At 50.1% G+C, this 12,844-nt stretch overlaps 1 protein-coding gene across 1 annotated transcript; it reads left to right on the top strand.

Annotated features, from left to right (window-relative positions):
• Window positions 1–3,125: 3,125 nt before the first annotated feature.
• On the top strand, window positions 3,126–12,775 carry CIAO3 (cytosolic iron-sulfur assembly component 3). Its single transcript, XM_080942040.1, has 11 exons — window positions 3,126–3,204; window positions 4,342–4,437; window positions 5,980–6,123; window positions 6,360–6,492; window positions 8,700–8,834; window positions 9,231–9,349; window positions 10,081–10,210; window positions 10,668–10,740; window positions 11,035–11,172; window positions 11,618–11,775; window positions 11,951–12,775. The coding sequence occupies exons 1-11, from the start codon at window positions 3,139–3,141 to the stop codon at window positions 12,187–12,189; spliced, it is 1,431 nt and encodes a 476-aa protein (XP_080798166.1). The 5' UTR covers window positions 3,126–3,138; the 3' UTR covers window positions 12,190–12,775.
• The last annotated feature ends 69 nt before the right edge of the window (window positions 12,776–12,844 follow it).

Genomic DNA, 12,844 nt, shown 5'->3' with positions numbered 1-12,844 from the left:
CAGTAAATACTAGCTAATGATGATGATGAAACAATTTGCAAAATAGGAGCTTGGGGACCCGGAGACGTGACATCTGCACCAAGCCAGAGCCCTCAGGGAAATGAGTTAATGAAAGATGTCGAGGGGTGTCCAGCCATGTGTGTGTATGTGTGTGTGTGTGTGTGTGTGTGTGTGTGTGCATGCACAGACACATGCACATGCAAAACATGGGGATGGAGTGGGGTGGGGGTGGAGAGGGCGGGGAAGAGAATCAATCAGAAACTGAGGTCCTGTTTTATGAACCACGCTGGTGAGATCACTTTCCCAGGATATACAGGACTCTCTTTGGTCTCTTTAGGTAACAGACATGACTTGAGACTGGATGTCCAAGATTCAAGGCCATTCCAGAAGCCAGGGGTCACTGAGCCTTCAATCCTCACCCTTTTCACTGATTAAGAGTCTTACTGTGTGGCCCCAGCTAGCCTGGGTTCACTGCATAACACAAGCTGACCTCAACCAAGCTTGAAGCAACTGGGCCGCTGGCAAAATGGCTCAGCAGGGTGCCACCTTGACAACCGGAGTTCAGTTCCTGGAATTGCCTCACCATAAAGCAGGAAGAAGAACATCAATGCTCCAGAAGAGTTGTTCTCACACTCCTCACGGTGGTACACACCTGTCTTGACACATGCACATATTTGCATGAACACAGTAACGATTCATTTCTTTTTATTTCATGTATGTAAGTATTAGGTCTTTATGTATATATGCACATGTGCGTGCCTAGTGTCCACAGAGGTCAGGAGAGGCCATTGGCTCCCCAAGAACTGGAGTTACAAACAATTGTGAGCTGCTATATGAAAAATGGGAACTAACCCAGGTCCACTGTAAAAGCAGCATTTGTTTCCTAACAGTTAAGCCATCTCTCCTGTCCCATAAGCCACTTTTTAAAAGTTGAAACAACTCTCCTGTCTCAATCTCAACTATGGGCATAAATTACTTTACCTGGCTATAACTCTACCCCATCTTTAAAAGCTGTATCAATATACAAACTCACATACTGTAGAATTGCCCCGTTTAAAGTGTACAACCCACTACGTGCAGTGGGTTCTCCTGTAATCCCAGTGTTCATAGAGCTAAGTAGGAGGATGAAGAATTTGAAGTCAAGGTTGGGTGGTAGTGGTTCATACCCTTAAATCCCAACACTTGGGAGGCAGAGGCAGGCTGTTCTTTGTGAGTTTGAGGCCAGCCTGGTCTACAGAATGAGTTCCAAGATAGCCAAGGCTATACACAAAGACAGGCTATAAAAAAACATGTCTTGAGAAACCCCAAAAAAAACAAACAAACAAACAAAAGAATTTGAAGCCAGACTGGGCTATTCAGTGACAATCTCTGTTTAGGAGTGGAAAACAAAACAAAACAAAAAACGCATGTTGGAATTTAGTACACCAGGTTTCTTTCTCTTGTAAAGTTACATGCATATGCATGTACACATATATGTCTCTGGGTGCATTCCTGCTATGTTGTACCTGTGGAGGCCAGAGAGTAATTTGCAAGAGATGGTTTTCTATTTCCACTATACGGGGGCATAGGATTGAATTCAGGTTAGCACTCTTAGAAACTGGTGGCTGGGGCTGGAGAGATGGCTCAGCGGTTAAGAGCACTAACTGCTCTTCCAGAGGTCCTGAGTTCAATTCCCAGCAATCACAGGGTGGCTCACAGTCATCTGTAATGGGATTTGATGCCCTCTTCTGGTGTGTCTGAAGACAGCTACAGCTACAGTGTAATCATATAAATAAAATAAATCTTTAAAAAAAACTTAATTTAAAAAAAAGAAATAAAGAAGGAAAGAAAGAAAGGAAAGAAGCTGGTGGCTGGCCACAGGCCCCAGGGCTCTCCGTCTTCTCAGTGGGATTACAGGCAGCACATGCTGCTCTGTACCCAGCTTTACATTTACATCCAGCTACGAGTCAAACTCAATTCATTCCTGTGTCTGCACAGCAATAAATCAACTCTCATCTCTGCCTGATTGTAACCATTTCTAGCAGACATTTTGGTGACATTGACATTACAAAGCCAGGCACAGTGTCGCATACTTTTAATCCCGGTGCTCTGGAGGCAAAGGCATATGGATCTTTGTGAGTTTGAGGCCATCCTAGTCCACTAAGTGATTTCAAGACAGTCAGGACTACTCAGGAAAACCCTATTCCTTTTTTTTTTTTTTTTTTTTTTAAATGACATCCGAAACATCTATTTCTAAAGACGTTTTTAACCACCCTGATCAGAAACCTTCTTCTCCACACCCGAGGTCAGCTTTCCATTAGCAGGTTTGCCTGTTCTGGACATTTTGCCAAAATGGTGTCATACATGTGGTCTTTGTGACTGGCTTCATGCACATCCACCGATTGTAATGTCTTCCGGGATCATCTACATTACGATGCATGCGAGGACTTCCTTCTTTCTACTGTTCCAGGCCTTTCTCCTCAGTATCTCTTAGTGGGCCTTGGATACATATGCCTCACATTCTGCCAGCCCTCCACTGTGTTTGTTTAATGGACTTGGGTTTGGTGGTTCTGGGGAGGAGGTTGAATGTCCCAGGGTCTATGCCTCACCCTTCTTCCAGCATTAGAATCCTCCCAGCAAACAGAAACTGTCCTTTGGCCCCGGTCCAGCCCAAGAACCTGCTTCTGTAAATGCTCTCCCACATTCCTGTCTTAACGTCTCAACAGCACTTGTCAATCTCATTTATGGTAAGCCCATCATTCCGTGGCATTCCAGTGAATCAAAGTTAATGTGTTCTGTTGCCCACTGTATCTGGAACCTTCCTTAAGTACTCCCAGGTCAAGATGATGAGTGAGACCCGGATTCCCACCCTACGTGAAGCTGGAGAGACTCTGACTCTCGAGTTACATTCTTTGCGTTCTTGGTGTACGCCACCCCTGTACGCCACAACCCATGCTGCGGAACTTGCTCCATTGAGTCCGCTGGTCCGAGCGCTCAAGTCCGCCAGCAGAGGGCGCGCACTCTTTCTCAAAGCTTGCCCACGGAGAGAAATGAGCATGCGCGGGAGTGTGCGTTTTCCGGCAGAGTGGCGGAACTGAGAGTCGTTTTGGAGTCACTTTGCGACACCCCCGTGCGACGCTCAGCGGCAGTGAGGCTGTCATGGCGTCGCCCTTCAGTGGGGTGCTACAGCTGACCGACCTGGATGACTTCATCGGGCCATCTCAGGTGGGCCAGCCAAGGGCGAGTGGAGCAGGAGGAGGGTCCGGGCCTGGTCGAGTGCCTCGGGAAACCTCCATCACCTTTATCTTTTCCTGAGCAAGAGACACGACCCAGGGCCTCAGTCATTCTAGTTCCCTTTTTACTAACAGATAACGGAGGCCAGGGAGGACCGGACAACCCAGTTACTTACTGTGCCCGGAGCGATTTCCGGAACCATGGGAGTGTTTAGTGGTGACAAGGCAGGCTTAGTGTTTTTTAAAAAAAATAAGGACTGTTATGTGGTCTTCAACTACTGTTTCTAGAAGTGTCACCCGAGCTGGTGATGCAGAGATATGGTTGGGGCTGGACAGCCTCCACACACCTGTGAGACATCCATCCCTTCACACATCTCTCTTAGAGCCAGTTTGCCCATCTCTGTGGACAGGGACCATGTTGAAGGGACAGGTGAGATGTCATAGCTAATGTCCCTGACCTTGCCTTAAGGAAGATGGGAGGTTTGCCAGACAGCCATCCCTGAAAACAGGAGCTGCTGCCCTTGCTGGGTATTCCTTTGTCTCCAGAACTAGTAGTCCTATAGCCAAGTCCCATGGCCCATTAAAGAGGGGCTGAGCTGTCACACAGGCAAGATGAACTGGGACATCTTACCTGAGTCTGGTCTTCTTCTGGAAAGCCACCAAGGTTCTGGAAGCAATAACAGGAGATACTCACAAGAGGAGGAGAGACATGAAGTTTCATCTGTGGTAGTGGGTTGGAGGTGACCTCTAGATGTTTCCAAGGCAAGCCTTGCTGTCTGACCAGGCCTCTTGACACACAGGCCTCTGATGGTGTGCTGCTGTCTGCACTTTAGGAAGGGCAGGCTGGTCAGGGCTTCTGCAGTAGCTTGCATATAGAGTTCAATCCAGTCTTCATGGCGATTTGGACCTGGAGAGTCAGTGACTTTGATGACATTCTCCTCACCTTGTACAGGAAAGAGTGGAAAGCAGAGCTCAGCATGGCTTTAGTGGCAGGAAGGCGGTAGGACTAGCCTCAGGGGTGAGCGTCTCTCTGTGGCCAGCAGCCATCCATCCCTGCGGCCCACCATCCTCCGTCCGAGTTGCTTTCTCCTAATAGAGCCTGGTTTGGGGGTGTCTTTCCCTGGTGCAGAATTGTATCAAGCCTGTGAAGGTGGAGAAGAAGCCCGGAAGTGGTGTAGCCAAGATCCACATTGAAGATGATGGCAGTTACTTCCAAGTGAACCCAGTAAGGAACTGGAGGTTTCACTACATCCCTGCTGGGGGCTGATGGTGGCGGGAGGAGGCCGGGGTGCGGATCTGAAACACACGTTCTACCTCTCCCAGTCACAGAGGTGGCCACCCTGAAACTCCCTGCTTCTCACCAGTTTCCTCTCCTCCCCCCACCCCCTCTCGTCACATTCACTGACCACAGGGAGCTGAGGTGGTGAGCAGGGTACCCATATTGAGCAGACAGTCTGTCCTGTTCTGAGGGTTTTGCAGAGATAGTGGATCCTCCCCTCCTCCCTTGCCACCTACGTCTAGTAGCATAAGATTTTCTGGATTTTCAAGCCCTTCCATCCTCCAATCCGAAGGTTAGGTCCCAATATCTGTTAAAATTAACCCCAACTGGCCGTCTCTTGCACCCTAAGGAATCCCTTCAAGATCCCGTGCACCACTGCCCTGAGAAGTGATACCCAGACTGGGACTCTTGAGTAGGGGGGACCTTGGGTAGGTTCAGGGAATGGGTGTGCAGATCCCCATGAGCAGGGACCAGCATGATCAAGCTGCAACAGCCCAGCTGTTTGTCTATAACCTTGGGACACTCCGTGGCATCGGCTAGACCCCAGTGTAACAGTAGGCCCTGGATCTCAACAAGGAGGCCATGGATGGACAGAGGAAGGCGCCCACCACCACTTTGCTCTGTTTTAAGGACAAGTTGTCTCATCCACATGGCGCTGGTGCAGCCTGTGGGCCTTTGGTTTCTTGGTGTGGCTAACCTCAGGTTGGGGCGTTGGTACCAAGCACAGGGTGAGAGAATAGCTGAAGGGACTTCAAACCCTCTCTGGTCAGCTTGACCCTGTAAGTCGCCTGTCCCTGGCTCAGACCATTTCTGCCTCTGTAACAGTATTGGTGGGTTCAGTCTGGCATCGTGTTTGCATGACAAGAACCGCTGGGGGTGTCCTGGAGGCTCTGATTTGAACACGGCAGTTCCGGGTCTGTTCTGCCAATTCTGACGGTTGTTATTGCCTAGACAGCCTTCTCTCCCACCCCCCACCCTCTCTTCCTTCGTCAGTTCTTGGTTATCCCTCTTTTTATTCCCAGCCTGTTCCCACAGACCAGAGAGCAGCAGCCAGTCCCAGCAGGTCTGTTGCTTCTGCACTGACTTCCAGAAAGCCAGCCTTGCTTGTGGGGTCCTGGCACTCCAGTCAGGCCTGTGCCAAAAGCTAGAACTTGATGTCAGTGTGAACACCTGGGGTATCTAAAGCATCTGTGTATTTGTGTGATACACATTTAATTTTTAAGGACTGGGTGTCAGGGCTGAAGATAGAGCTTGGCTGTGGAGTGTTTGCTTGGTGTTTGCAGGACCCTGAACTCCACCTACTGTCATGAAGAAAAAAAAAAGAAAGAAAGAAAGAAAAGTAAACAAAAACGAAGAGAGGATGTCTGGCACCCCAGCCTGTCTCTGATGGTTCCTGGCGGTGTGAATGGGAGTCAAAAGGGCCCCTGGGCTGAATGCCCTGCCCATCCTCCCATAAGAGTCTCTGTTCCAGATTTTGCTCACCTGCAGGATGGAAGAACCCAGAAGCTGGAGAAGGCCAAGGTCTCCCTGAATGACTGCCTGGCATGCAGTGGCTGTGTCACTTCAGCAGAGACCGTACTCATCACCCAGCAGAGTCACGAGGAACTGCGGAAGGTTCTAGATGCCAATAAGGTAAGCAGTGGGGATCAGCCCCAGCCGCCTACAGCATATTTCCTTAGGGGAAGCCCGTCTGGCTTCCAGTGTTTCGTGGCTCTCGTGTTGGTAATCTGTGACACTACGTGTTAGGTCTGGAGCTCTGGGTTGGGTTCTGAATGTCACTGTGACCGACCGTGGTGGAGCTGATGGCCTCTGTGACTCTTTACAAAGCCTGCAGAGCCAGAGGCATTTCTCGTTCTCTCTTTACAAAGGTGGCAGCACCCGGTCAGCAGCGGCTGGTGGTTGTTTCCGTCTCGCCCCAGTCCAGAGCATCACTGGCTGCCAGGTTTCAGCTGGACTCCACAGACACCGCCAGGAAATTAACGTCATTCTTCAAAAAAATAGGTAGGTGCGGAACCTTGAGTGAGCGAGGGCGGCTGGTTCCGGGGCTCCTCCCACCCCGCCCGTCCGGAGGCACGTGTCACTCACTCTGAGCTGAACAGTAGGAGCACTCTCCCTAGTGGGAAGTGTCACCACAATGGTGAAGTTAGGACCTTAGGAGAGAAACCAGCTGAGCTCTGATTTTGTTCCATAGTTGACTGTCACCTGTCCCCTGGGTGGTATTAATATTTGTTTTTTTTGTTTTGTTTTGTTTTAATTTTTTGAATTTTTTAAAATTTTTTTAAACTTTATTTTAAAAAACAAAGATAAAAGAAAAAATTTTTTAAATATTTTTGCCTAAATGTATACAAATACAATTGTGTCAGTGCTTGGCTCTTTTTTTTTTCTTTTTTTTTAAGGTTTGATACTCTGCATTAAGGTCTTACTAGTTACAATGAGCAAAAAGTACATGTAAAACAGGATGTAACCTGGAATTAGTCAACGTTTTCTTGGTGTGTAAGGATTGAGTATGACTTTTTTTTTTGTTGTTGTTGTTGTTGTTTTGTTTTGTTTTCTTTTTTTCTTGAACTTCACACAGTCTGTGAGTTGTTTCTGGGGGAGTCCAAGCCTCTGGTGTTAGCATCCCACTATCAGTGACTGCATATTATGTCTGTTCTTTTGTGACTGGGATATCTCACTCAGGATGATATTCTCTAGATGCAACCATTTTCTTAAGAATTTGGTTAAGTCATTGTTTCTGATGGCTGAGTAGTACTCCATTGTGTAAATGTACCACAATTTTTGTATCCATTCATCTACTGAAGGACATCTGGGTTCTTTCCAGATTCTGGCTATTATAAATAGAGCTGCTATATTTGTTTTTTTTTTTTTAACTAGGTCTAGACCAGATTGGTCTTGAAACACCTTCACAGAGCAAGCGCTGGAAGCGTGTTCAGATGCCATCTTTGGGGCTTTTGTTTGAGACAGGGTCTCACTTTGTAACCCTGGCTTGTGTGGACTTCACTGTGTAGTCAGGGCTGGCCGCAAACATGCGATCCTCCTGAGAACTTGGATTACAGACAATGCGCTACTGTGTCCATCTTAGATTACTATTTGTTTTTTAACCTTTTATTTACATGTATTTATTTTTACATCTAATTTTTTTGAATGTGTGCGGGTCACAGGACTATTCTCAGGACTTAGTTCTCTCCTTCCACCACGTGGGTTTCAGGAGTTGGAAGAAGATGTGGGTATTTTGAAAGCCCCCTGCTAAACCAGAGTTACCAGTAGCCTATCATGGGAAAGTGGAGGGACTGGGCATTCATGGTGCTACCTCCACAGAATGTTCCTTCTGCCTGTTAGATGACCTGTCACCTTGTTGTCTACCATGACAATAGTGTCTTGCAGGGGATATGCACTGATAGGCAGGCACCCCGTGCTTCGGGATTCAGTCCTCAGAGTCCTAAGGAAAACCAGCATGGGGGTAGTGGTCCTGATGAGTGTTCAGTCCAGCATCAACCCAGGACAGCTCCCAGCCCTAGAGAGAACCGTAAGAGCCAGGAGCACAGTCTGTACTGCAGGAGTGGAGCGTTAGCTCATGGTCTGTGTCGGGCAGACATGAGCCTACAACATCTCACTGTAGTTGAAAAGCCCACTGTGTCTTGTCTACACAATGCAGTGTGGCCCTAGCCCTTGGGGATGGCTTCATCAGGAGGCAGTTGGGGAGGCAGAGGTCTCAATATGCACCTCAAGTTGGTCTGGAGGAGGCCAAAACATCCAGGGCCAAGCCCTACTGGTACAAAAGGTTTAAACACATTCAGAAAGATGCCAAGAAAAGTACGGTTTTATGAATTTTCTCTGGGAGGCGACACTGGGACCACTGGGTAGCTCTCATCTACTCAGCAGGTACTGTACCTAGTAAACAGTGTTTCTTAAGACCCCATATGCTGTGGTGCCCCAGGAGCAGAGCCTTGCCCTTGGCCTGTGGCCCCCAGTGCTGTCCCACTCACGACGGAGGTGTTGAGGTGCTAGTTTCTGCCAAGGTTTAGCATTAAGGGACCTCAGGCTGGAGAGATGGCTCAGCAGTTGGAATCACTGGCTGCTTTTCCAGAAGCCCTGAGTTCAAATCCCAGCAACCACATGGTGGCTCACAACCATCTGTAGTGGGATCTGATGCCCTCTTCTTGTGTCTGAAGCACTAAGGGACCTGATCACCTTCCATCGCTTCCCAGGGGTGCACTTCGTCTTTGACACTGCCTTTGCAAGGAACTTCAGCCTGTTGGAGAGCCAGAAAGAGTTTGTGCAGCGATTCCGAGGACAAGCCAACTCCAAAGAGGCCTTGCCAGTGCTGGCTTCCGCCTGCCCAGGTGTGTGCATGACTGCGTGGTTGTTTAATTGAAGTTAGGACGTCATGAATACTGATAACCTGACATGGAAAATGACAGGACGGGGGTGGGGACAGGACGGGACGGGACGGGTTGTCTTCAGAGAAGGGTAGGAATGTCAGCACCTAGGAGGTGCCTATGGCCTGAGCCCTCGCCTGGAATCACTGGTTTCCATTGGTTCCCATTGGTACCTTCTGGATACCGTCCTTCCCATGGCAGTGGTGACAGGATGGGTGTTTTAATGCCACAGTCATTTTTTGTACAAATCGCTCCACCCCCAGAATGTCATGTCACTGCCAAGAGGAGAGCAGCTGTTTGCGAACCACCCCCAGGCCTGCCCTATGCACACCCCAAACCTGTTCATTCCTCTTGGCTCAGGCTGGATCTGCTATGCTGAGAAGATTCATGGCAACTTCATCCTCCCCTACATCAGTACAGCCCGGTCCCCACAGCAGGTTATGGGCTCCCTGGTCAAAGACTTCTTTGCACAGCAACAGGTAACAGGACTGGGCATCCCCAGGTAACAGATGAGGAGTGGCCAGCTGTGACACAGGAGGAAGAGCTGGCCTGCTGGCTGGCCACCGATCCCTTGCCTGTGACCATGGTACTTTCTGGGTGTGTCTGAGTGACTGAAACCTGACGGTAGCTGCCAGTGGAATAACATTGGCCTTAGTATCAGTCTCATTCAGCAAGCCTGTTACTACCTGCACTGTCTTTTGTCAAGCACCAGGGTGTCTGGGTCTTATAGAAAAGCACCTCTCACACCCAGAGGTGGCTTAGACTCCATGTTTAAGTGCTCCAAGAGACCATGGGCATGAAGCACACCCCACAAGCTGTTGGGTGAACAAATCCGATCTCACTTGAGGTCATTTCCAGAGATCCACTGGCCCTAGCCTAAAGTCACCCCACTGTCAGGATGAGGAAGGGAGCTGGCTTCTTTAGTACTTCTATAGCAGCCACAATCACTGGCGTCAGCCCTGTGTGTTCCTCTACAGGTACACACCCCCACTTCCCTTAAGTCACTGTGGCCTGACCTTTCAAAGGCAGTGAGAACCTATCTCCTGTGCTGCAGCTGCCTGTTAGGGACAGAGGTGGCAGAGACAATATGTGGCCCTGGTCATTTGATGGTCAGTGGACATGAGTAACTGCTCAAGTCACGTCTGCCTCACCTCTCACCCTTCTGAGCTTGGCTTAGATGGGACTGAGGCTTTCTATCCTCCATCTGTAGCATCTGACACCTGACAAGATCTACCATGTATCGGTGATGCCCTGCTATGACAAAAAGCTAGAAGCATCCAGACCTGACTTCTTCAACCAGGAGTACCAGACCCGTGACGTGGACTGTGTCCTTACAACAGGTGCAGTGACCATACATAACCCTGCCCTCTGTTGTCTACAAGGTTTCTATGGAGCCAAACACTGGAGCCACGAAACAGCAGGGGCTTCTGTGAGTGCCTCCCAGGATCCTGTGGCCATTGGAGTCCCAGTATTTTATCCTTGCTGGTTCAAAAATGAGTCTTAAAAGCAGGGAAGATCTCATCTAGTCCCTGTGAATCATATCTTCACCCTACTTCTAAGGAGTAGTCTGCCTCCCACTTACAAGTCAGGAAAATAAACTGGAGTCTAGCCTGCTCCTGGGCTGTCAGAGTGGCCCTGACTCCTTTACAGTGCTCCGGGGAGGAATGCCTTCCCATGGGCCCACAGGGGCTGGCTGGACTCACCATCCCACTACAAGCTGGAGTAAGTGTCCCTCTGGGGATGCAGAGAATGCAGCCTTTTCAGATCAATGAGAGCACTGTTGTGGTCCCTCTGTAGGAGAAGTCTTCAGGCTGCTGGAGGAGGAAGGAGTCTCCCTCTTGGATCTGGAGCCTGTGCCCCTGGATGGCTTGTGAGTAGGTGGTGGGGACTGAGAAATTTTATTTGGGATCAGATGCTGCCTGTGGGGTGGGGCAGTGTCCTGTCCCCTCCTTTCTACCCAGGCTGCCTTCTGGCCAACTCCAGACCTCCCCAGAGCCTGGCTGGGGCCCAACAGTGGCTGAGTATACAGTGTCAAAGCAGAGCCTGCTCTAGAAGCCACCTGAGCTTCCCAGGGCCGCCATAAGAACAGTTCTTAATGTCTGACTACAAGAGACCTCAGCTGTATTGAACCTCAGCCTCCTGCACTGACCCGCTCCTCTCCCAGAACCAGTAGTGTGTCTGCTGAGGAGCCCACCAGCCATCGAGGCGGAGGCTCAGGAGGCTACCTGGAGCATGTGTTCCGGCACGCAGCCCAAGAGCTCTTTGGAATCCATGTGGCTGACGTCACCTACCAACCCATGAGGTCAGCAGGGCAGGCACTGAAGTGGATTTGGGGGAAGACCCCTGGAGCCTTTGACACAGTGTGTTTTCCCTTATAACCATGAAGTGAAACTAACAGGCCAGAGCACTCACTTCAGTCTCAGCAGAGACCCCGCTCCAGGGTGATACGTGCAGGGACTAGAGGGTGCCTGGCATGGGTAAGGCACCTGGGCCTGCGATTTCAAATCTTGGGCTTCGTGGTTGCCCTTTAGAAAAGTAACTCGATGTTAAGATCAAGGTAGAGATGAGTTTATCTGGTAGGGCCATGGATGCATGCTATACCCCTTTCTCCTTCACCCTTCCTTGGTACAAGCAGGAAAAGACAGAGCGAGCCAGTAGTGTACTGAACCCCAGAAGCTTCTGCACCTGGGCAGGGATAGGTTCTCACTGCAATGTGCATTTTCACAAGCCTACTCCTGCACCTTCAGGAACAAGGACTTCCAGGAAGTGACTCTGGAGAGGGAAGGCCAGGTGCTGTTGCGCTTTGCTGTGGCCTATGGTTTCCGTAACATCCAGAACCTCGTGCAGAAGTTGAAACGAGGCCGCTGTCCCTACCATTATGTGGAAGTAATGGCCTGCCCTTCAGGTAGTTCCTCCTAGCACAGTACAGCAGGCTCTGCTTGCTGGGACAGTCCAGTAGCATTCTGCCAGTGGAAGGAGGAAGGGGTTGGACAGGAAGGGAGCATGTTCCCCCTTGCCACATCCAGGGGGTCAGAGGGCTAACCTTGACTTCCTGCCCCTGACCCCATGCTCTACCACAGGCTGCTTGAATGGAGGGGGCCAGCTCAAGGCCCCCGATAAGGAAGGCAGGGAGCTACTCCAGCAAGTGGAAAGACTGTACAGTATGGTGAGGAATGAGGCACCCGAAGATGCACCTGGGGTCCAGGAGCTGTACCGGCACTGGCTGCAAGGCGAGGACTCAGAGCGGGCCAGCCACCTGCTGCACACGCAATACCATGCCATAGAGAAGACCAACTCAGGCCTCAGCATCAGGTGGTAATGGGAGGCCTTGAGTCTGTGAGAGTCCCAGGGACCAGCACCAAGACTCCCAGGAAGACTGTGTGGGTATCCACAACATGCTCACACAGAAGACAAGAGACCCTCAATTCAGGGAGCGCTCCACGGATGGATGGGATTCTGTGCTAGTGGGGCACTAGCTACACGTGGGTCCTTGGCGATACATGACCTGTCTCTGGCTGGAAATGTTGCCTGCAGCCCGCACAACTCCAGGGTCCACATGGAGATGTGCAGGGTGAAGTGCAGGCAGGATCAGAAGTAGCCAAGTAGGTTCAGTGAGGTTCCAGACTCAGTTCCACTGGCCCAGGGCCATGGACATACTTTCAGTCCTGCTCTCAGACTGTAGTTGTCTGAGTAGGAGGAATTTCATTTCTGTGGCTGACCCCCAAAGCTACAACATATAGGGCAAATATCAAGCCTGAACCTAGTGGGGCACCCAATCTTCTAAAAACCTGCTGTTCACTAGGGCCTTAGGCTCTGGGCATCTGTCAGCACCAAGCCTATACGGCTGTGAGAACACCATAGCTGGGTCTCCCCACTAATTAAACATGTCTGCACCTCTGGAAGTATCTGCTGTGTGTCTGTGGTGCCACACTGGGCTTTTCAAAGTTTTATTTGCCCTCCTCAGTCCCCAGAAT

This window comes from Micromys minutus, assembly GCF_963924665.1.
Source record: "Micromys minutus genome assembly, chromosome: 31".
Classification (NCBI taxonomy): Eukaryota; Metazoa; Chordata; class Mammalia; order Rodentia; family Muridae; genus Micromys; species Micromys minutus.
Note: the sequence above shows the minus strand (reverse complement) of the source record. Positions and strands in the feature narration are given on the sequence as shown.

Coding starts and splice junctions, on each gene's coding strand:
- CIAO3 (XM_080942040.1), top strand. CDS start 3,139: ATGGCGTCGCCCTTCAGTGGGGTGCTACAGCTGACCGACCTGGATGAC. Junction 4,438..5,979: donor GTTACTTCCAAGTGAACCCA/GTAAGGAACTGG, acceptor GCTCACCTGCAG/GATGGAAGAACCCAGAAGCT. Junction 6,493..8,699: donor GTCATTCTTCAAAAAAATAG/GTAGGTGCGGAA, acceptor ATCGCTTCCCAG/GGGTGCACTTCGTCTTTGAC.